Here is a 25,589-nt window from a genome sequence, read left to right on the forward strand (position 1 = left end):
TAAAGTATATGCTACTACCCAAGCCAGAGTTTCAATTATTTTTGGGATCTCATCGGTGAGCAGTAGGTCTTCACAATGCCTGCCTGCCTGCCCATTGAGATCCCAAAAAAGAACGAAACCGAGAGTAACTTTTTAATAAAAAGAAATTCTGTATATCTCTTCATTCGAGCAATCAGGGGTTTCTAGAGCTAACGCGAACCCCGATAAATGAATGACTTCTTCCCCCTCCCCCCATCTTTGTACTGTATGTGTAATGCAGAACCCGGTGCGAAATGCACGATGCTCGCCTTGTGTTAGTGTGTATATATACACATGTAGATGTGAGAGTTAAAAAGCATCGTCAATTCTGACACAAATCAATAAGATAAAAAAATTAATAGAATAAAAGCATTTTTATATTTTAAGTCTGTAGGATTTCTTCCCTATTATTAAACATTAATTTAATTATTAGGGGGCTTCGCCTCCTGCTCGCCCGCCCTCGCGCACGCTTTTCTACGTAAAATGTAATTCGCAGTAATTCAAATCTTTTTACGTAAAAGACACCTGTCGAAACGCACTTATTTACCTTAATTATTTACCTGTGCATTTCTAGTGCGCGGCATTCTCAAGGGCGAATAAATATCACTACAATAAATATAATTATTTACCTGAGTTTCCATAGGTCTACATAGGAAAAGGACTTTTGCTTCGGGTTCCAAAATGCGCGAAGAATATTGTTGCATCCGAAAAAGCAGGACGAAAATACTTAACTTAAATATTTACAAACTATACAAATATTTAAACTATTTACAAAATACAGTATTCATTAATATACAAAAAACGTTACAATGGAACATCAAATGTTAAAACAGTCAAGCACGTGCTCGAGTTTGGTGAACGTTAGGAAGGCAGTTTTCAATAATTAATTGCAATTGTATTATTATTGATGTAATTGCCTCGCTCTCTTCTCCCATTGGTTCGAATAAATATCATTAGGAGGAAAACCTTTTTAATGTATAGAGGTAATATTAAGGCACAGTATTTGCCATTCAAGAATTTCGAACCCGGGTTCTGCATGAAGCCTCTTCTCTACCCATCCCTCTCATCGGGTGGGCTGAGAGCAATGTCTTTTTTTTTTTTTTTATTTAGAGCAACGCGATACCAAGGCAACACGTAGCGAGTGCTTCCACAATATGAGATCGAGCCCTAAATAGCAAATCCGGTTTGCTCACAGATAGAGAAGGGGCTAAGTGGGACTCATGGGATCCCTTGTTAAAATTTTGGGGATTATCCAAATTGTTAAAAAAGGGGGGTTATGTCAATTGACTTTTCACATAAAATGACCTTTTACATAAAACACTTAACAATCAATGTAATAACCCTACCATCAGTGGCGTAGCCAGGATTTTTTGTCAGCAGGTAGTCACAAAACATGTGCTAATTGCCTAATGCTAACCTACCTGTTATTTTTGGTATTAATAAAAGGTGCTTGAATATCTGTATATGGCTGTATTACAAATTTTTTTATTAAACATGCAAATAACAACAGATTATTTGGTCCTTGAGGTTGTTGCAGACATTCTCTTAGATATGCCAGACAAGCTGTCCTTGCCACCTGGGAGTCTAAAACGCTGATGGAACTGATTCGGGTGACACTCAAGTCAAGTGGACCCAATTTTGGCAAAGTCTGGATGGTCTGTGTCAGCCAAATCCTCTGCTTGTACTTCACGATGGTGAGAATGTTAATAATCCTGAGTATAACCCCATGGGCAAGCACACTGTGGGTGACCACCCAGGTGTGAACCAACTTAAGCAGGGGTCGAGGTGTGGCGCCTATACCACATGGAGGAATGCTGCCCCTCTGTGTTACCAGGCAAAACTAGTTGGTAGATGACTCATCAACTGGTACAATACCACCACTTTGCTTAGTCTTCAGGGCTAAGTTCCGGTGTACCCTTCCCATCTCTTCCATCATGCAGTATGACTGATGACTTTTGAGGCCATGATGGACATCATGGCGAGATCCAATCCTCCTTACATTTCGAGGGTACAGCTCTAAAACGGTGTTTGTAGGCCAGCCGCTAGTTAGTACTCTGTCTGAACCTATTGGTAACTCTCTAGGAGGCTTCCGAATAAGCTAGTGTATAATCTTGCTACCTCTACTATGCCAGATAGTGACTGGAGGCAGTCCGAGTGATGTGTGTGTATGCGGGGAACATGGTCGAGGCAACGTTATGTCAAGGATCTGGGTATATTCTTACCATGTGTATGCCATATCCAAAAATTTCATTACTTCATACAGCATGTCTCCCCCAACTTTTTCTTATTATTGAATACACCATGAATTGTTAAACTAATAGAGTAAGCTTATCTGCGAAAAGATCTAAACCTCCCAAGCACTTCCTAATTCATTTCACAAATGTAAGTGGTCTCAGTTCTAATCTCAATGTCCATTTCCACTTGCAAATTATTATAAAAAAATCAAATTATTATATTAGGGTCTCCCGTAAATGATTATACATGTACCCGTTTATGTGTTATGTCTGTAAATTGGGTGTGTTCTCTAGTCAATTTGCCTGTATTGCTGAACGAAAAACCCCAGTTTCGGGGAAAAAACATTGCTATCTACCCCTGAGACCTAACTCAGCCACGGAGTGAAAAAAGCCCATTAAAGTTCTTCGCGTCATCGACGGAATTCGAACCCGGACTTTTTCCAATCAGTTTGGGTAGGACGGTGACTATTTCCACTTGCAGTCTGCCAAACCCCATGTACTCAACAATTACTGCTCATCTCAGTTGCCCAAATTATTCGCTGTAGGATTCTTTTCGCCTCAAGGGTGGTACTTGCGCATATGCCCGTTCCGATATTTCCTGTCAGAGACTTGGTAATTTGGAATCGCCTCTTTTCGATCCTCTCTGGCTTAATTTCTCTACCTCATTCTGTCAAATTCATCTTTTCTCTACTGTAATCCCAACTCCACTAATCACTTGGAGCTCTTTGACTTCCTCTCTTTGCAACTTTACTCTCTCCAACAGTCCAATTTTTCAAACAGTGCGGCAATTTACCTAGGTGATTTTAATGTTCACAACCCCAGCTGGCTTCCGTTTTCTAGTCACACCGACCCAGCTGGTCGAGATGCTGAGGCCTTTGCAATTGCTAATGACTTCGCACAGATTGTTCATTTACCTACCAGATTTCCAGACAATCATAACCATACAGTCAATACCCTTGATATTTTTCTCACAAACAACCCGTCTAAGTACACGGTCGAAGTGAGTGGTCGTTTAGACACATCACTTCACAACCTGGTGATTCTCTTCTCCAATGGAAGCTTTGGAATATTGCAAAAACAGGAATGGAAACTTGCAAAAACAGGAGACAGCCAAAGATGGCGACCCCTAAAGGGCCCGGAGGCAATTGCCTTGCCTAACTACATGGTAGCAACGCTACTGGTCTGAAGGATTTTGACGAAACTTGATGCTTAGAAAGCTCCAGGTGCTGATGGTATTTCTCCACTTGTTTTTAAAACCTGTGCTCCCAAACTTCCTCCCGTTCTTTGCCGCCTTTTTTCACTTTCTTATTCCAAAGGTGTTTTTTCTTCTGCTTGGAAATTTGCTCATATCCAGCCAGTTTCTAAAAGTCACAAATCCCCCCCCCCCCATCCAATTATCGTCCCATTGCAATAAATGGGTAACATTAGTCAGATTCACAAGTGGATCGACTCTGACTGAATCCATACCGGCGATCGTTGATCAGAAGAAAGGTTTCTAGGTAATTACCTCTACTCTTTCTAAAGTAATGGAGAAATCAATTAACCGCCAACTGTTAAATTACCTAGAAACCTTTCTTCTGATCAACGATCGCCAGTATGGATTCAGTCAGAGTCGATCCACTTGTGAATCTGGCTTATGTTACCCATTTATAGACAAATTCAATGGAAATGTTCGTTGAAACAAGTAGTTGCGCTTGACATCTCAAAGCTTTTGATCGTGTTTGGCATAGAGGTCTTCTAAACAAGCTTCCATCTAATGGTTTTCCAACTGTTTTCTGTAATTGATTATCCAGTTTTCTCTCTGATCACTCACTGAGGGTGATGGTAATTGGCTCTGTCTTCTCCACTAATGCTGGTGTCCTCCAAAGTTCAGTTCTTTCCCCCCACTCTTGTATATTAATGACCTTCTTCCATTGACTGGAAATCCTATCCATAGTTTTGCTGATGACAGCACATTGCATTTCACTCTCTAGTCTGAAAAACCTCGTCCTGCTTAATCATTTCTCGAATATCCGCTACCAATTCCTTCAATGCCGAGCTCCAGGTAATTCTGTTCGGGCAAAGACAACCTAGCTGGTTTCAATCCCTCTAAAACTCAGTCCTGGCTTATATCTCGCAAAAAGGATTCTTCTCCTATGCTTATCTTTGGTGACACTCCGATTTCTAGGCATGATGATATCTCTTTTGGGGATTACCCTTACTTCTAATCTCTCTTGGCACAAGCACATTACAAATATTGCTTCCTCTGCATTTAAAAACCTTGGTTTTTCTCTTTCGCCCTCGGCATTACTTTTCTTCCAAACAGCTGTTCACTCTGTACAAATCACAAATTCTTTTTATCATGGAACATTGTTTCCACATCTGAGGCGGTGTCCTCAAAACCTCTCAGGCTTCTAGGTTCCATTCAGAAGATGGCAGTTAGGTTAATTAACGACTCATCGCTAAACGAGTCTCTTCACTCTGTCTCATGGACATACTGTTTCTGCAGATGCTTCCATCGGCACTGTACTTCTGAATTGGCTTCTATAATTCCCCCTCTCTCCTTCAAAACAGTCCAAACACGTGCCGCTAAACATCTACTTACTGTCCAAAAGTCTGAGTATCGGCTCGGCACACCCATGGTCCTGAGCTGTATATCATCACTCTTTTATTTCTTTGTGATTCCCTTCTCTCTCTCTCTCTCTCTCTCTCTCTCTCTCTCTCTCTCTCTCTCTCTCTCTCTCTCTCTCTCTCTCTCTCTCAGGGTAATTCAGAAATTGTTTTTTGGCTGGTGCAGCATAAGCCTCAAGCTTCCTTGCACCATATAGCTCATAATAATAACTTCAAACTCACAGAACCAACTTTTCATCTTCGTTGTTTATTCATTCAACTACTGTTTTTTTTTTTTTTTTTTTTTTTTGGAACAACCTTCCTTCATACGTATTTCCTTAAAATTACAGTCTGCAGAAGTTAGTCTAATGTCAACAAATATCTTCTCTCGTCTTTTCAACCTCTAACCCATGCATGGTCCTAAGTATTATAGGTTCTAATACCGCTAGTGTTTGAGGTTTCATTAAAAAAAAAAAAAAAAAACGGATGAAAAACACCTGACCTCGAATTCTGTCGATAACTGTAGGAATTTTTATGGGTAATTTTCGCAAGGTAGGCTTACGTAGTTGAGTTAGTCGCTCTCAGACGAGGTAGCATTGTTTTTCCTCACGGAAATTCGGTTTTCATCTAGGAAAAAAAATCGACCACGACTTTCGGAACACGAAATTTCGGACAATAAAAAAATGGGAGCAATATGGCTTTAATCGCCGATGTTCCTAAAACTCAACATTACCTATTAATTTTTCATCTTAACTTGGTCCTTGTGATTGTGTTATTAGGAATATGGGGCAAAATTAGTCTTGCCTGCATCTATAATTTGTTTTGCAAATTAGCTAGAACTCTGGGGGGAGGGGTGGATCTCCCACCATTTTTCTCCCACTATGTCCACCACATTGCCGATCGGGCTAGCCGGGTGGGTAAAGTGCCCGCCTAGCAACCCAAAGGTCGCGGGTTCGATTCCCGCCTCGGGCTTGGATCAAAGTACTGCAAAAACCTTGGGAGGTTCATTATGGCCACAGAAGCCTATGCGCCAACAACTACCAAAAAAAAAAAAAAAAAAAATTTCCACCACTAATATAACACTGGATTGAAGAAAATTGTGTTTATGGTTAGCTTTGCAACTAATGAAATCAGGATACCCACGTAGTTCGTTGCATTTCGTCTACTATACAAAACAGACAAGGCCGGATTTACCAAAGTGCAGTTACCCCAGGAAACAAAGCAATTTCTGTTGATACAGACCCCCGTAACTTTAAGTGATAAGTATGTGTCCCAGACTACTTAAATCCTACATTGGATATAGTTGCAAAAAGTACGTGAAAATCGTCAAATGGTACTCGTCTAAAATCCCTGCAGAACAATCTGCAATGCTTGCATCTGAATCGCGAAATTTCTGAGAAGTGGGAAGAGAATTAAGGAAGAGAAGGAATTGTTCCGTTAAAAACTAGTAGTATATACCTTAAAAAATAATTAACAAAAATAAGAATTACTTAAAAACTTAGGTGTTCATATTTTATATTTTCAGTTTTTATGAGAGTGTCAGGTGTAGTTGATGTTGTATGCTATTTTTAGTCATGCCCTTGTGGGTAACAGTTGGTATTTTTATAGTTTTTTTTTTTTTTTTTTTTTTTTTCTAACGTGTTAGTTGGTTCCAGTCGAAGTCTTTTTCTCCCGAAAAATCGGATCGGTTTTTGGTCCTACAAACAGAAGATCCATTACAGAACACATGCATCTTTCAGATATAAATACATGTATATACCACGCAATATAGCCAGAGTTTCTGATGCGCCTAAAAAAACCCAACTTTTATTTGTATTAAATATTTTCCCCCAGGGGCTCGCATATGGTGAGTATGGGCTTGGCATACCCAGGGTCCGGAGCTGGATATCATTCTCTTTCTTGGTGATTCCCTTCTATTTTTGACTCTCTCTCAGGGGTAACTCTTTTTTTGGGGGGGGGGGACTGATTCAGCAAAAGTCTCGGGCTTCTTTGCACCATATGGCTATTATAATAATAATATATAATTTATTTAATGGTTGCATTATTATTATTTATTTTTTGGAAATTTCAACCATTTTCCCACCAACTGCAGTAAAACTAGGGTTTCTTTCCCACTATACTGCCGTCTCTTAAGTAATGAATGCATAATATATATGCAGTGCTATGTCAAGGTCTCGAGTACATGGAAGCTCCCATTAATACAGGATGACCAGAAGTCCCGCTTTTGAAACAAGTGTCTGTCCTAGTAAAGATGAAATCGGAAGCCAAATAGGTTTTTTTTTTTTTTTTTTTTTTTTTTTTTTGTGCCATTTTATTCAATAATACAGTACATACAAATTTTTATTTTACACATGCATTTGCAGCTTTAACCATATAACGTTTTCGGTTAAAGCTACTAAAAGAAAATAATCATGATAAAATTTTTACTGACTCATTTCTTAATAGATACAAACTTGTGCTGTGTTTACTGGGAATATCTATCTTCTGTGATAGATACTGGAGAGTGATAAGAAAACCTAAGTGGAAGTCATATGTTCACGATTCGCATGCGCATAGCCCAGTTCAGTGATGCATTGCCAGTTCAGAAGGTGTTCGGTTTTTTATCTTTTAAAATCTTGTCACCTATATTACTGTAATTCTATTTATTTTTGCCTCCTCTGAGAGCTGATATGTAGATGCGATAGCTTCAGGCATTCTTCTCACCACGGCTTTAAATATTTTCAATATTTGTTGGAAACAGATATGTACAGTATATTGAAATGCACTCTGCCCCTAGTGGCAATAGCTATAAGCAATAAAACGTCATCAACCTGAAGGCATGGTGTTCTGTTTATACTGGTCACGGGTTCAGTGGCTCTGTGATTGATCGGAGTTGTGTGTGTAATGTGCAATGAGTTAACTGCGTTTCTCCGTTTAAAAAGGAGACTCTTTTGTTTATTTATCCAATGTATGCTATTTTGTACATAATCCGATGAAATAGAAACGATGGCCTGGTGCTTCCCTTGGTCGGATTCAGTGAAAAAAACTACCTGTCGCTTCTTTTTACATTACTATATTGGCCATCTTTTGCAAGAAAAGTTGACTCTTGAACAGCTGACTGTGGAACTGTACAAAGGCAAAGGATCAATCAAGGACTTGTATCTCGACGTTGAGGTAAGATGTTTCTGCACCTACAGGGCCATTAGATTTCTTTCCTTTATGTGTACAAGAAAGAAATAATAATAACAAAACAATTTTCTTAATAGACAAAGAAGAGAATAAAAATTTCATTATTCATCCTTTATTTACTCTTCGTTGCGACATTTATTATGTACAGCTGGTATCGGAATAGTTGGTCAAGTTTTTGTGTTTAATAGCATATTTCGTAGAATACAGTATTTATATATTATGTAAACACTACTTTATGTTGGTTGTGAAATAAATTTCGATTTCAAGAACTTATGTTTCATGAAAATTTGAAGGAACTTAACTAAAATTTGCTTTTCTGTCATAATTTTAGTTACTTATGCGATGTGAATTTTCATGCTTGCAATGCTTGTTGTCTGAAAACTATTGATTAAAGACTTTAAGCTTCTATTTATACTTTTCATTGGTTGAACTTTGACATGTGGACAATTTCCTGTTTTGCTTTTTTTTAAAAAAATTTTTTCCAGCACAATGCAAAATAATACAGAATAGAAAATTCCTGCGATTTAGTTTTTATTTATTTTTATTATCAGTGCTTTTCACAAAGAAATATGTTTAGTTTTAAATAAATATATTATTCATATATATGGACAAGATGCTGCATGGGCGTCGAAAGATAAAAACAGTATATTTTGATACATTCAATTTAATTTTATAACTAGACTAATACAGTTGTCTTTAGTTTTCCTAAGCATGCATAGTTCAACTATTATTTAATAATAATAATAAATTCCGTTTATTAGTCTTTATTTTAGTATTTCTTTATATATGTAATTTCAATACATTTAATTTTTATCTAATAAGCTGTTTTAACTTAAAATAATTAGCACGAAGGCTCACATCTGGTGAGTATGGGCTTGGCACACCCAGGGTCCTGAGCTGGATATCATCATTCTTCTCTTTCTTGGTGATTCCCTTCTACTTTTGACTCTCTCTCTCTCTCTCTCTCTCTCTCTCTCTCTCTCTCTCTCTCAGGGTTACTCGGGAACTTTTTTTTTTTTTTTTTTTTTTTTTTCCTGGTGCAGCATAAGCCTCAGGCTTCCTTGCATCATATGGATATTAATAATAATAATTATCTTGCTCCCTGAATAAATAACTCATGCAGCGCAATGCACACTGTTGTTTTTGTTTTCAAAAGAAAGTAAACAGATATAGGAAAATCTTAGTGTGAGGAGTCTAGATAAATCAAGGCTGGTTATATTGTGAAGATGATGCTTTAATTCAGATAATTTTATTTACTTGAAGGGATTTGATAAATTTAAAAATTTTTTTTTCTTTCTCACTTACTATTTATGTTTTAATATTAATTGGAGATTTTTAAGTGCTTTTTCAAATCCATTTGCTGTTTTTTAGCCTGTCACCAGTAACAACAAAACTCAGTAAGTCTGAATCACTTTGGTCCTAATCACTGGAGAGTTCTTGAATATTTAGAGAAAACAAGAAAACAAGAAACAAGTGAAAGAAAAGAAAAAAAGCCAGTGAAAATATTATTATTACTAGCCGTATAGTGCAAGGAAGCCTGAGGTTTATGCTGCACTAGCTAAAAAAAAAATTTCAGAGAGAGGAGTGATATCCAGCTCAGGATGCTGGGTGTGCCAAGCCTATACTCATCAGACATGAGCCCCTGGGAGGGGAAGGATAATAAATGTAGGATTTAAAATTGTGTGCATTTTATGCTGCACAGCACTAAATTACATTGATTTTGAAAAAATATTTTGGATGCTTTCGTAGGTCTTTTCAAAATATTCCTTCAAAATCAGTGTGCATAGTGTAAAATGCATCAAGTAGTGAAGTAATAAATTACACTGTATGCTCATTTTTTGCAGGCAATTCCAATTTTCTATCTCATTTGGATGTAATTCTGTTTCATAGATTAATAAAATTGAGATGCTAGAGGTGCTTTTTTTTTATTTGAATGTTATGCACACTTTCTAGTCAGCAGTAAAAGATTCTTTTATGAACACACTTGATCATAAGAGAAACTTGTGTGGTGGGAATCTTATATGTTAAGTGCTATTCAGGACATATGAAGGAACTAATACCGCTTTAAAAAAAAAGCTCCTTTGGAAAAAAAAACAAAAAAACCCAACTCTGCTCTGTTTGTAAAATGAGAGGAGAAATTATAATTATCAAATGAACTATTAAAAAATGTAAGAAAATTCTTTCAGTAGGCATATATATAAATCTGTGTGGCAAGGAAAAGGATTTTTTAACATTTTTTTGCAAAGATTTTGGTGGTAACAGTTGGATACTTTGCCAGGCACAGTCTCCTATGAGTATAGTGCAGACTTTCCCAGTGTGCAGTATCCTCCTCCTCTCCAGGGGTTTGAATACTTGTTTTTTTGGGGGGGGGATGTGAAGTGCATACAAACTAGCTGATTAATCCAGGTATGAAGTATATTTAAATCTTTGAAATTAAATGTATCCAGGTTTATTAATTTATAAAAGTATTTATACTCTAGTTAAATTTTATGCAAGATCTGTTTATCTGCACTTCTGGAAAGGGGTAGGTGAAATTTATGAAATATTTAAGGGGGAACAATGTATAAAAGTTTGGGAACTGCTGGTATAGTGGGTTTCACCACTTCTAACTCATTTAGAAGGGTTTAAGTTTAGGTTCTGACAGAGAAATTATTGAAGACCTCTTTAATCAAGGCTGTAGTAGCTGGATCTCAGGCAGTGGATAAGGTTTTTTTTTCTCTACTCTCTCTGCCTGACACACACACACACACACACACACACTATATTTTGTCTCTAGTAGTTACACTATCAAGGGTTCCCTTGTGGTTATATTGGATTTGATATTGCCCATTAGTAGTATTTAGGTGCCTAGGAGCTGGACTAGTGACTCTGCATTGAGTTTGTCATATGTTGCAAACTAGTCAGCTAACATCAGAGTGAGCTGGTTGTGGTCTGAAGGTTTTCACAGATCATGGGATTGGAGAATGAGTGGAGAATTGTTACACCTACCACTTCAACTCCTAATGTGGAGTAGACTCCTCTTTGAACAGGAAATTGCAGTTGAGAAACTTGTTCTCTTGATGTTGAGTAAGAGTCCATTACTTTAATTTGTATGACTATGTAAAGTACTGTTCTGTACTTTAATTTGTATGACTGGTAAGTAGGGCTTGAGGCTAACACCTTCGAGTTAGTATGTGGCAAACAATGCAAGAAAACAAGCTTATACAGCATCAGCCAAAAAAAAAAACAAAAAAAAAAAAACCCTTCCTATTTCACTCATTCATCCCCTCTAATAGTTTGCTAATTTTGCTAATTCTTCCTTGAATTTATTCAAGCTATCCACTTTCACATCAAATGTAAGTTTTTTGTTCCAGCAATCAACCATCCACTGGCTAAAGGAAAACTTCCTCTCATCTATTTGCCCTTCCTCAGTTTGAATTTATGTCCCCTCATGTGCATAGTCTGAGCAAGAGGAAGAATCTATCAGCATTGAGCTTGCTCAAACCATTCAAAGCTTTAAACACCTCAATCAGATCACCTTGCAGGTGCCTAGTATATATGCAGAATTAAAGCCTTTCTTGGTAAGAGCACCTCTTTGGTGCCCTCACCAATTTCTTTGCCCTTCTCTGTACTTGCTCCAGCAGTTCAACATCCTAAAATGAGGCCTTCAGACCTGTAAGCAGTATTCAAGATGGGAGCTGACCACTGCCTTGATACACTAGGATAGCCACTTCCAAATTCCTGTATATCATTGATAACCCCAGGGGCTCACATCTAGTATGGGCTTGGCAAACCACCCAGGGTCCTCAGCTGGATATCATTATTCTTCTATTTCCTGGTGATTCCTTTCTACTTCTCTCTCTCTCTCTCTTTTATTTATTTATTTTTTTGGTTGGTGCAGCATAAGCCTCAGGCTTCCTTGCACCATATGGCTAATAATAAATTCAATGAGCTGTCCTGGCTGCCTGGCAATATTGTTCAAAGAACTTCATATCTGACTGCACAATTACCACCTGTTTTTCATTTTCTGCTACCCTGAGTGTATTACCACACAGTTGGTATATTACTCTGGGGTTACTGAAAGCTTTTGACACTGTTGTGCATGGAAGACTACTATACAAACTGGAGCAGAATAGTATTAAGGGTAAGTTGCTACAATGGATAAAAAGATGGTTGAGTGGGAGAAGACAGGATGGTAATCAATGGGTGCTGCTTTTTGTGGACTAATGTTATTAGTGGGGTACCATAGGGTTTAGTCCACTGTTGTTTTGTATATTTATCAATGATATTGATGAAGGTATATCAGGCTTAGTGTCGAAGTTTGCAGATGATACAAAGGTTGGCAGGGTTGTTATTGACGGTAATGGCAGTGTGCTACTGCAACAGGATCTAGAAAATTTGGGAAGATGGGTTGAGAAGTGGCAACTGAAGTTTAACATTGACAAATGCAAAGTACTGCATATGCGTAGAAGTAATCCCAGAGAAATGTACAAACTGTGTGGCACTACTCTTAGGGTGTTAGAAAATGAAAAAGACCTGGGAGTAAATTGTGAAGCAAAATATGAAGTTTTCTGAACAATGCAGACAGGCTGCAAGAGCAGGTCATGGGGTTTTGTCAATGATATACAGGAATTTTGCTAGCAGGGAAAAAGAGGTGATTGTCCCTCTGTATAAGGCAATGGTCAGGCCACACCTTGAGTACTACGTACAGGTCTGGAGGCCTCATTTTAGGAAGGATGTAGATTTACTTGAGGGTGTAGAGAGAAGAGCAATAAGATTGGTGAGGGGAATGAAGGGATCCTCTTACCAAGAGATGCATAAGCCGCTGCAAATTGCAGCGGCTAGAGACTAGGCACCTGTGAGGTGATCTGATCGAGGTGTACAAGGCCTTGAAAATGGGTTGAGCACGCTGAATTCTGATGGGATTCTTCCACTTGTTTATATTACAAACCTAAGGGGAGCATAAATTCAAATTGAGTAAAGACAGCTGTAGAATAGATGTGTGGAAATTTACCTTTAGCCAGCGGGTGGTTAATTGCTGGAATTAACTTCCAGGAACTGGACAAACATTTAGAGGGAATGGTTGTGGGAATTTTTTTTTTTTTGGTGATTCTACATAAGCCCATACACTTGCTTTCTTGCATCACATGCTATGACTACTACTACTTTGCATTTGTCAATGTTAAATCTCTCGCATTTCTTTATAGATCTTGTTGCAGTAGCGGACTCATTACTGTCATTAACCACTCTGCCAACGTTCTTATCTGCAAGTTTAGATATTAAGTGCAGTATTGCTTCATGCAAGTTGCTTTTGAGATTGGGGATCATAGTCATAATGCCTACCAAGCAGGCAGTATGTGAAGTTTGGACATTGATCAGCTTGCAGTGGGGGGGGGGAGCGGCATTGGAGGGTGCTAGCTGAGTGAATAGCAAGTTATTTGCCTGCTTGGCACATTATCCTTTGAGTAGGTTTGTGTCTTGTGATTGCCAGAGCAATGCTTGATATCAAGAACCAAATTTAATCTAAAGGAAGAGACAGGCCTGCAGTCTTCGTTTGTGGCCCTTTTCATTTACAGCTATACTACATATATGAGCGATTACCACATCTATGAGTGATTTATGTCTGTTTTTGGATCAGCTTTTCAAATGGAAAGAGGAAGAAGATTGTTCCATAGGTTACTTCTGTAGATACTTAGTTATGGCTTGCAAGTTATTTCTGCTGCTGTTGTTTGTAGGTTGGTTGGTCAGTGCTTTACATGTGTGGTTCTATGATTTTCATTTCCATTACTATTTTGTTTGGCTTGCTGTATAGGAGGCTTAGGTGGTACCAACATCTTAAGTGTTGTTGCAGCTATGGTGGTTCAAAGCTATGTCACTGAATAGCATTTGATTGGTGGGCAGTTGCTCAGCCAGCCATATCAGATGAACTAATGAGACATATGGCAGAGAAGAAAAATGCATGGGATACATATAAATTAACATGTGACACAGAAGCCTATGATAGATATATTGATCTGTAACCAAGTTACAAAGGAGGTTAGGCAGGCGAAGTGAGATGGTTCAACTGTTGATGATTCTGCTCAGGTAGCTTACAAACTAAATGAATATTTTGCATCAGCATTTACACATGAGTTATTTAGTGAGGGGAATGCCAGAGGTGTATTCAAATCTGGCAGTAAGCTAGATAATCCGGTAATAACTGAGAGTAAAGTGGAGGAGAAATTGTTGAAGATAAACACAAGAAAGGCACCTGGGGCGGATGGGATCTATCCAATTATATTAAAGGCAGCAGCAAAGGAAGTAAGCAAACCCTTAGCCATAATTACGAGAGCTTCCTTGGACTCAGGGGAGGTACCCATAGACTGGAGATGTGCAAATGTGACCCCAATTCACAAAGGAGGCTCAAAGGCTGACACAAGTAATTATAGACCTGTGAGTTTAACTTCTGTTCCAGGAAAATTAATGGAGGCACTGGTTAAAGAAGCACTGTACTGCAGGATCACCTAGACAAGACTTCAGTTATAGCTTGGACACAGCATGGTTTTGTTAAGGGTCTTGCCTGACCGATCAAATCGGTCTTGCCTGACCGATTTGATTGGATACTATGATGCAGTCACAAGAACTGGATGCAGGGAATAACTTTGATATTATATACTTGGATCTTAGAAAGGCTTTTGACACTGTTGCACATGAAAGACTGCTGCACAAATTGGAGCAGTGTGGCATCGGAGGCAGATTGCTGCTATGGATAAAGGGGTGGTTGAGGGGGAGAAGACAGAGTGGTAATCAATGGACACTGCTCATCGTGGACTAATTTTATTAGTGGAGTCCCTCAGGGTTCAGTGTTGGGTCCATTATTGTTTTCTGTATTTATAAATAATACTGATGATGGTATATCAAGCTTAATGTCCAAGTTTGCAGACGATACAAAGGTTGGCAGGGTTGTTAAGGACACTACTGACGCTATGCTGCTGCAACAGGATCTGGAAAGGTTGAGCAGATGGGCTGAGAGGTGGCAAATGAAGTTTAACATTGAAAAATGTAAAGTGCTACCTATGGGGGAAAACAGCAGCCCCAGAGCAATGTATCAACTCTGGTACTACACTGACAGTGGTAGAGAATGAAAAGGACCTGGGGTAATTGTGCAGGCAGATATGAAGTTCTCTGAGCAGTGCAGACAGGCTGCAAGAGTAGCTCATGGTGTCTTATCAATGATATACAGGAATTTTTCTAGCAGGGATAAGTAGATGATTATTCCCTTGTGTAAGGCAATGGTCAGGCCACACCTTGAGTACTGTGTACAAGTCTGGAGATGTCATTTCAAGAAGGATGTAGAGCTGCTGGAATGAGTAGAGAGAAGGGCAACAAGATTAGTGAATGGAACAAAGGGTTGCCTTATGAAGAAAGGCTTAAGTTTTGCAAATTAATGTCTGGAGACTAGGCACCGGCGATGTGATCTGATAGAAGAGTATAAAGCGTTGAATGGTTTGAGCATGCTCAATGCTGATGGGATTCTGCCTCTTGCTCAGAATAATCGCCTGAGAGGGCATCAATTCAAATTGAGGAAAGACAGATGTAGGATAAACGTGCGGAAATTTGCCTTTAGCCAGTGAGTCGTTGGTTGGTGGAACAGACTTCCATCCCTTGTTGTGGAAGTTGATAGCCTAAATAAATTTAAGGCTCAGCTGGACAAGTATTTCGAACAAACAGAGGGGAGGGGTGAAGTGGAAGTTTTTTTTTTTTTTTTTTTTTTGGCTGATGCTGCATAAGCTTGCTTTCTTGCATCATATGCCTCTGCTAATGCTAATCATAAATGCAGTTGTGGGTGCGGAAATTGGTTATTGCTGCTCATATGCTGTTCTATCTTAGTTAAGAGTACTCATCACCTTTCCTGTCTCTGAGTACTCAGACAGGAAATGTAATAATTGTTATTACCATAATTCTGCCTATTGGACGTAGTAGTAATTTGTTCTTTTCCTCTTTGGGAGTTTAGAAATGTGTGGGATGGAAGAATTCACTTCCAAGAGATTTTGTCATCACTTGGTAACATGAGTGACAGAACGAAAGACTGTTTGGCACCTGGCCTCTTTGGAACTAATATGCTTTAGAAATTTGAAAATGAAGGCTGTTGAGGCATTGTATAACAGCAGATATGAATACAGAGGGGAATCAAGTAATGTGCAATAGGATCACATTTTTGACAAAGAAATTTACTTTCCTAGGTGGGAGACCTTTTTTCTTTTCTGAAAATGCATTGATTAGAGTAGAGGAGATTATTGTCTCACAGTATAGATGGCCTGCTTAAGTGCCTCAGGGGTTGAGGTGTGATGAAATGGTGATTTCATTACACCGAAGTGCCTTGCTTATTACTCTTGACAATGATTTAAATGAATAATATGCTATCAAAAACTGTGTGTGCAATTAAAAATGTGGGCGAAATTTAAGGGGAGCATAAAAGACCCAGTATATCTGAAGTAGGTTTTGCACTCATAAACTGAAAACAACTAACTTGAACCTAAAATTGCCACCTATACAAAGCCTGACCTTGAGATGGTATGGGGGAAGGAGATAGTGAAAGCAATCCTGAAATTTTTCTTCTAAAATGTAGTTTTTAGATTACTTTCTAAAAAAAATTAATTTGTTAAATGTTATTGGGAAAGTAAACTACTAAAAGAACATTTTTCATAACCATTTACATGTACAGATTTATTATAATTTCTAGTTTAAAACTTTATCAATGCCATAGTTCAAAATAGGAGTCACAAATAGTTGATTGTGGTGCATAGAAATATAATTTTCTGGGGAATACTGATGCCAAGAGATTGATTTAGAAAATGTGATTTGGTTTTTAAGCTTCAAACTTATTTTACCTGATGTATTTTTTATAATAAACAAAATCATAATTCTACATGTAGTCTGTTTTATTTAAAATAGAGATACATGTGTAAAAAGACTGATAGGCTGGCTTCTGATTTTATATATTGTGGTATATGATTACTTTTATAATGTATCACATCTAACAAAAAAAGTATAACACGCAATATTGGAGGTTTTCAAAGAATTTAATTTTTTCCTCTGTTCTATGATCCAGAGTAATTGCAACAAAGCTCAGAGTCCAAATGGGCATGTGAAACTCAAAGATTTGGACTCTAATGCAATGTCAGCTTTATCTGAACCTAGTGCACTACCCGAAGCACCCTCAGTCATTGTGGGCTATCTTTCAGTGTTGTGAACTAAGCTTAGCATTGAGACTCCTTACAAAATGTATCCACACAATATTAACTATTCTCCCTCAAAGTTACAATTACCACACTTTCCAAAGCCTAGTGGATCTCACTTTTAAACAATTGTTTCTATACCAGAAAGCTCCTTCACATTAAGTGGAAACAGTATGGTAACATGCAAGATGTAATTGCCTTCTTAAATTCTTGAGCTATTTTAAATGAGCAGAGAGCAGTGGCATTCAAAAAGTCACTCAAGAAGTCTGGCCTATCCATAACACCTGCCTATGCATTATGGCAACCTGGAGACTTGATCTTGACAAGTGGGTGGAATATTGTTTAACGACAAGCTGAAGGCTGCTTATCATTTGATCTCCGAGAGAAGAATCATCTGATTGATCCAGTAACAACATTAAGATTAACTAGGCTTCCTGCTTCTGCCCTTATTTTGTTAATACCCTAGCCACAGTCGCGAATTCAGGGTAGGGGCACCGGGGCACATGCCCCCCATTGTTTTTCGGAGAATATACACCAATCATTTATATTCCCTTTAGCTACAAAAATATATATTTTTTTTTCCATTGTTAACATAGGATTTTATCTATTTTTGCATTGTGGCTCAGCTATTTTCAACTGGCTACAGTTGGCAACACTGATGCTGATGTGATCACTATTCTAGTTCAAAGCATCACACAGTCTGGTCATGCGTAATGTTTGCTACAAAGCAATTCTGACTTTAGCTGTGTCTGTCTGCCATACTTAAGAATATGCAAGAAAGAATACTTCTTACGATCTAACCTAAACCTCAACTCTTGTAATTTGAATTTATGGCCCCTAGTTCTGGAATTATAACAGTTTTAAAAGTCCAACTTCATTCATTTTAATAATCCCTCTCAGAGCCTTAGCCTCAGTCAGGTTACTTTGGAGGTGCCTGGTTGTCAAGCTCTGTAGCCACATAATTGGAATCTTTCTTTTATATGGTCGTCCTTTTGCCAATCTTACCATTCAAGTTGCTCATCTTTGGACCCTTTCAATGAACTCAAGGGCTTTTTTTCAGATGAGGTATCCATACTGGAACACATTATTCCAAATCGGTGTTATGGCTTATAATCACAATGTCATCTGCAAATCGTAAATGGTTTAGGTAACTCTCCATTCACATTGACTCCTTTTTGCGACCAGTCCAATCTGAAAGCTTCCTCAAGGGCAGCAGTCAACCTTAAGGTAATTTTCGCCTTAATGAGATTAAATTCTAATCACAAATTATTACTATATGAAGCCTTGGCTATTGAATGCTTCTGTCAAAACTCGCAAAATGAAATTCAATTATTATTTTGTGGCCTCTGAAAAATAATTTCAAATCTGAAATTATTGTTATACAGTGAGATTATAACCTATATTTACAGTTTGATAAATCATCAATATCATGGGCTTTCTTGGCTACCTGTTTACACTGTTCAGAAAACTTCATATGTGCCTGTATTGTAACTCCCTGATTACTTTCCTCTGCTGTTTTTAATTCAGCCCCACTAAGTGTATATTTTATTTGTGGGTTGCTGTTCCCCATGTCAAAAAGTGTAAGACCTTGCATTTAGCAGCATAAAAACATAGCTACTAGTTTTCTGACCATCTTTAGAGTCTGTTCATGTCGTTCTGCAGGATTGCTGCTTGGCACTGATCATTAACCATTCTACCAATCTTTACGCTGTCTTCAAATTTAAACATCTTGGCTTCTATACCTTTTGTCAAACTCATTTATGAAAATGATAAACAGTGGTTCAAGAACAGATCCTTGAGGGACCCCACTCCTTACACCAATCTGAAGAATATCTATTATTCACAACCTGCCTTCTGCCCTGCAGCTGGCCAGCAATCCATCTTAGAAACTTACCAGTAATCCGAACCTGTTCAAGCTTATACAGTAACCTCTCACGAGGGACAGAGTCAAATGCTTTGTTAAAATCCAAATAAACTGTCAAAATTGTTCCCTTCAACTGATTCATAAGTAACTGTGTCAAAATAGCCCACTAAGTTAGTTAAACATGATTTTCCCATACAAAGCCACATTGTGTGTCCTTCAGAATGTCATTTATCTAAATGTTCTTGGATTGCACTCTTAATCGTTGCCTTTAAAAATTTTCTATCACTGAAGTCAGACAAACTGGTCTGGAAAATCCCCAGAGTCCATAGATGCTCTCATAATCACTGAAGTCAGACAAACTGGTCTGTAGTTACCAACTCTATTCTTAGAACCACCTTTATGTATTGGTGATTTGTTGCCACTTCTCCAATTCAAAGGAAAATCCCCAGAGTCCATAGATGCTCTCATAATCAGTGGTTCAATACAGTCCCTGGTGGTCTCCCTCAAAACTACCACATGCCATCAACTCTGGAAGCCTTACTTGCCTTTATGCTCAAGTTTTTCTAATAAACAATATAATTATGAAATCACTAATTTCATATGGCTCTGCCTCACTCACACAGCCTCTTCTCAGCACGAAGTGTCTTTTACCAGGAAAGACCAATACAAAGTACCTATTCAATTTGTTCACAACATCAGCTGGATTATTTCAGATTTCCCCACACCCAGTGCAAGTGTGATCTGATTAGCTTTCTCTTTTGACATGCATTTGAGAATTGCTTCTGCTGTCTTTACAACTTCTTCTGATGACTGGAAACATTTTCCTTGCTGCTCATTTTTTAACTTTGGATATAAAAAAATCTCAGGGTGCAAGGTCAGGTCTGTAGGGCAGATGAGGAACACATTTTGACATTAATGCTGGACTAAGTATTCTATGACAGTATGAGCATTGTGAGGTCTTGTATTGTTGTGATGCAGCATCCACTTCACAGTACAGTTCTGTAGTAAGGTCTCATAACAATATGTGACACAACATGCTGATAACCATTACTTGAATGTCAAAAAAAAAGATGACAATAACCTTTCCTGCCAAAGCCACAACTTTTGTTTTTTTCAGTGTTGGCAATGAGCTTTGTTACTTACTCTGAGTCGAAATGATGAAGTGTCTCATCTGTTATTACCTTGTGCAGAACCTCACCATCTTCAGTAACTATCCTTTGTAGCTCCTGACAAACCTCCATGCGAACTTGCTGTTGCTCAGATGTCAATAGTCTTGGAACTCAGTGTGCACAAACATGTCATATGCAAATGGTCATGGAGAATACTATGTGCTTCTTACTGATATTCTCAGCATCTGTGAGTTACTTTACTGTTATATGATAATCTTCTCATGATTTTAGAAGCAGTGTTTGTTATTTCTGTGTTGACAGCAGTCGTTGGGGCTCCGGGACCACCAATTTTGTGATTGAATCATGTTCATGTGTAAACATTCTAAACTACCTGTGAGCTGTGCTGTTTGTAAGTGTAGGTTCACCTCTTTTAGCATTTCATATGCTTCAGCTGATGCTTTTCTTGAAGCAAACAAAATTTGAGAGCAGCATAATGTTCCTCATGTGTCATATCCATTGTTATGTAGGCAAAACTGAACAAGTATAAACTTGACTGAATTTATACATTTTCAGCAACTGCACAGTTGCTTTGTGATGCAGCTTGATTTGGTCTTAAATTTTGCAGATCAGCTAGAAATAACAAGTGTTAGTTGTTCACAAAAAAATATGATCATTCTTTATTGAATAGTCCTCATATATGTACTGTGTGCGCACGCGCGCACACACACACACACACACACACACACACACACACACACACACACACGAATTTTGTTAGCAGGGACAAGGAGGTAATTATTCCATTGTATAAGGTAATGGTTAAGCTACGCCTTGAGTACTGCATACAGATCTAAAGCCACATTTTAGGAAAGGTGTAGCTCTGTTTGCATGGGTGCAGAAAGAGCAACAAAATTAAATAGCAGCACAAAATTGTACTGTTATGCTCTTTAAGCAAGACTTTGTTCTGCAAATTGCAGTATCTGGTAACTAGACATTTACAGGGAGACCTGATTTAGTGATTCTCACTATAAATTGAGTAAAATGAATTGACACTAAATGCTGGTGGCATCCTTGTTCTTGGATGATACACATAAGGGGACATTTTTAAATTGAAAAAGGATGGTTGTATGGCAGATGTGCTTGCAGCCAGTAAGCAACTATTTGCTTGCAACCAGTAAGCAACTATTTGCTTGCAACCAGTAATTGATTATTGGAACAAGCTTCCATTTAGCATTGCGGAAGTGAATAGTTTGAATAAATTTAAGGAAGGCTTTGGCAAATTCAGAGGGGATAAGAAAATATAGGTAGTTTTTTCTTTTTTTTTAATAAATAATATTAATGTTGTGGTAAGATCTATTATAAGTGATGATCTCCATAATTATGAGGATTGTCATACAAAATTTGGAATAACTAGAGATTAAATATGCCTATGCCATATTAGTATATTTATGTTAATGCAATTTTTGGAACCTATTAATGCAATTTTTGGAAGCCTCGCTGGTAAGAGGATTCCTTCATTCCCCTCACCAATCTTGTTGCCCTTCTCTGTACACGCTCAAGCAAATCTACATCCTTCCTAAAATGAGGCCTCCATCCAGACCTGTACTCAAGGTGTGGCCTGACTGTTGCCTTATACAGGAGGACAATCACCTTCTTTTCCCTGCTAGCAAATTTCCTATATATCATTGACAAAACCCCATGACCTGCCCTGGCAGCCTGTCTGCATTGCTCATAAAACTTCATATCTGACTGCACAATTACTCCCAGGTCCTTTTCATTTTCTAGCACCTTAAGTGTAGTACCACACAGTTGGTACGTTTCTCTGGGGTTACTTCTACCCATATGCAGTACTTTGCATTTGTTTTTGCAAGGTTAAACTTCAGTTGCCTTGATGTTCCAGATTATTGGTAATCCATGTGCCCTCTTCGCCAGTCTGATAAAGATTCCTACACTTGATTTTTTATTAGCTAAAATTGTGGTGTGCATTTCAATATGGAAGATATTTCCATCTAGCTGGATGCAATCTTGCATTGCACATGCAGGAATCCCTTACCAACCATGGTGGCTATGTTCCTGAAAAGTACTGCATTTGGCAAAAACTAAAATTCTATACAAAATAGAGGCCTAATCTTTCATACATTACTATAAATAAAGGCACAAATAAATGCCTTTATAGTAAAAGCAATACAGATAGACTAAGTACAGAGTACTTCACTTAGCAGCAATGAGTCTCTTTGTACTTTGGCAAAGAGGCTTATTGCTTTTGGATATTCCTTTTATAGATCTCTCCCTCCTGAAGATTTGTGGTGCAGTGGCACAATCATTGAGGATTACTGATCTAAACCTTGGTTTTACAATAAGTGTGATAAGGCTGTTCAAGATAAGAAAAGAGTAAAGCATATTATATGTAACCCTCGTTAAAATCTTCAACTTCTTTTTCAGTTGTGCACGAGTACAACTTCTAATAGTGGCAGGCAAGTTATTTAATAAATCTGAAATCGATTTTGGAAAGTTAGAGTAGAAAATTTGTAGTCTGATCTTTTGTTAAAGCTGCAACACTTGGCCACCTTACCTTCCACTTTTTGTGTCTGGTTGGTTCTGTTGCAATATTATGAAGTGCAGTCAAATTATGACTTGAATGCACATTATATGTGAAAATTTGAATAATTGAAAAATCTTATTGATGTAATTTATTCAACCGAAATAATGCATGATAGATAATTAAATTTTTTATATAATCTTTTAATATATTCTCCAAGATGTTTTAACCATCTGCCTTTTTGACTGTCAGTTATTAAATTTTTGGAAGTTTGATCAGTGTTGATAAGAATATTTATCATATTTTAAACATCTGTTGCATTGTCATTTTTTCCAACAAAACGTTCTTTAGGTTTAGTCTGCTAATAAATTTTGCAAGATGGTGCAGATGCCTTCCTCCCATGAAGGAACTGGAAATTTCTGGTTGTCGATTACATATTTGTGAAATATAAAATAGAAAACCCTTAATTTTTACTTGAAGAGAAAACTTGCCTAATAATAGCAGTGTACTTTTAAATCAACCCTTTCACTGATAAAGGGTGCCTCCATAGCCAAGTGGGCAGGAGCAGCAACGCGTAGCGCACGCTTCTTGATTAGACCGGGGTTCGAGCCCGTGACCACCAAATACGGAGGATGCAGAAAGGTCAGGGAATGACCACCACATATCCCCGGAGTAATATGGCCTTAGTTGCTAATGCTCCTAAAAAAACCAAATAACATAACAAATCCGTAGCCAGGTGGGAAGGAGCAGCAGTGCGTAGCACACACTTCTTGATTAGACCGGGGTTCGAGCCCATCACCACCAAATACGGAGGATGAGGAAAGGTCAGGGAATGACCACCACATATCCCGGAGCAATATGGCCTTAGTTGCTAATGCTCCTAAAAACCAAATAACAAACATAACAAACAAACTTTCACTGATGGGCTCTTCAAATCTTTAATTTCCTGTCAAAGAGATCAGAGAAAACTTGAATTCAAGATCTTTGGGGATGTGCAATGTGCTGATGAGTGAAAGGAAATGTAAATAAGCAAACAGTGGAAGGGAATAAATCGGGAAAAATATGAACAGTGCTGCTCATATCATGGAGTAAAATAAGTTTGATGCAAAATAGATATAAGAAATTAGACTGTCAGTTATTAAATTTTTGGGAGTTCAAAAAAAAATTCTAAAAGGGTTTAAAATGTTTATGATGTTTCTGTTTTTAAATAAAATTTGTGGCTTTATACAGATCAACTAGAGAAACTACTGTATATCAGAAATTTTTACGCTAGTTAAAAATATATATAATGATTGCGTATAGTACCTGGGCTTTATTTTATTAAAAAACAGCATAAACAAGGTAATTTACATCTACCTTATATATTCAGAAGCAAACTAGACTTGTTTGCCAGAATATTTCAATGTTTATAGAAATTATTTAATTCCTTTTAAGAATTGTCAGTAGAAATGAAATTTTGGATTTGGTTTGAGCTGGAAGACAGCAAATCTTAATAAATGCACTACAATTTTCAGTAATTATCTTAGTGGTTTTTACTTAGTTTGATATTTAAAGAAGCACCTCATGTAACTTCATTTTCTTAACTGTTACTAATTTATACCATAATATGCCAATTGAATAATTTTGAAACCAAACTAGCTACATAAGACTTCATTCTTAAAAATCACTTTCAGGTAGTGTTACAAACATACTTTGCTGTTAATGAAACATTTAAAAGATTATCAGAAATTGAGACAGCAATCCTCAATAAATTTACAGGTTATATGCTGCAACTACCTGTCTTGGAGAGTCCTTCATTAGCAAAATGGGGTTATTTTAACATTTACAGCTACACATGGAATACATTATTGGACTGGAATGGATTAATATTAAAACCTGGTGTGAGTATACATAATTTACAGACTTCACTTGTTTTCAAAATTACACTGTAGAAGAAAGAACTTAAGTGGAAGACCCTCTAAGTATTCTAAAATATGGAAAACTTTTTTGCACAAAATTGGAAATAACATGACTAAGGAGAATTGGACAATGGCAAGGCTTCACAATATCAGGGAAAAACTATAATTTGGGGTGGGTTGAAAGAGAAGAAAGATGGGAATCCTCACATTAGTAGCAATTCAGTGGTCACAGATAAATTATATTTATATACACAAAAGTTGTACAAGTACTGATCACAGCAATCAAATCCAGGGGTTATTGATCAGAAGATTGATTACCATAGATAAATCTTTCCAGTGTGCTCAAGCTATTTACAAAGATTATTGCATGATCAGTGTATATTAATTTTGAAAAAAAAAAAATAAATAAATTTCAGTGGAGGCCTATGGACCAGAGGTGTGCAAATGAATCCTAACTCATAAAGTGGGAGGGGGGGAGATCAAAGTGTAACACAAGTAATTATAGACCTGTTAGCTTAAATTATGTTCCAGGAAAATTAATGCAGTTACTGGTTAAGAAGTAATGCAAGACCATCTGTATAGGAGTTCAGTTATATTAAAGGGTTTGTTAAAGGGCAGTCCTGTCTGACTGATCTGATTAGATACTGTGACACTAACAAAGAACTGGATGCAAGAAAATAATTGTGACATCATATACTTAAATTTCAGAAGAAAAGCTTTTGATAACTGCACCACATAAAAGACTATACAAATTGCAGCAGTGTAGTAATAAGAGGCAAGTTACTGCTATGGATAAAGGGATGGTTCAGTGGGAGAACACGGTAGATATCAAATTGACATTGCTCTTCTTGGACTAATGGAGTCCTTCAGGTTCAGTGCTGGGCCCATTGTTTTCTATATTTATTAATGATATTAATCAAGGTAAATGAGGCTTAATGTCTAAGTTTTGTTCAGATGGTTAATGATAGTAATC

At 37.6% G+C, this 25,589-nt stretch overlaps 1 protein-coding gene across 1 annotated transcript in view; it reads left to right on the forward strand.

Annotated features, from left to right (window-relative positions):
* Positions 1-7,698: 7,698 nt before the first annotated feature.
* Atg2 (Autophagy-related 2) overlaps positions 7,699-25,589 on the forward strand; it is a 359,564-nt gene continuing 341,673 nt past the window's right edge. Inside the window, exon 1 of the mRNA XM_090386633.1 lies at positions 7,699-7,994. Within this exon, the coding sequence (XP_090242759.1) occupies positions 7,827-7,994 (168 nt within the window). The 5' untranslated portion in view covers positions 7,699-7,826. The remainder of the gene's footprint in view (positions 7,995-25,589) is intronic.

This window comes from Mastigoproctus giganteus, chromosome 12 (assembly GCF_048544385.1).
Source record: "Mastigoproctus giganteus isolate SK-2022 chromosome 12, ASM4854438v1, whole genome shotgun sequence".
NCBI lineage: Eukaryota > Metazoa > Arthropoda > Arachnida > Uropygi > Thelyphonidae > Mastigoproctus > Mastigoproctus giganteus.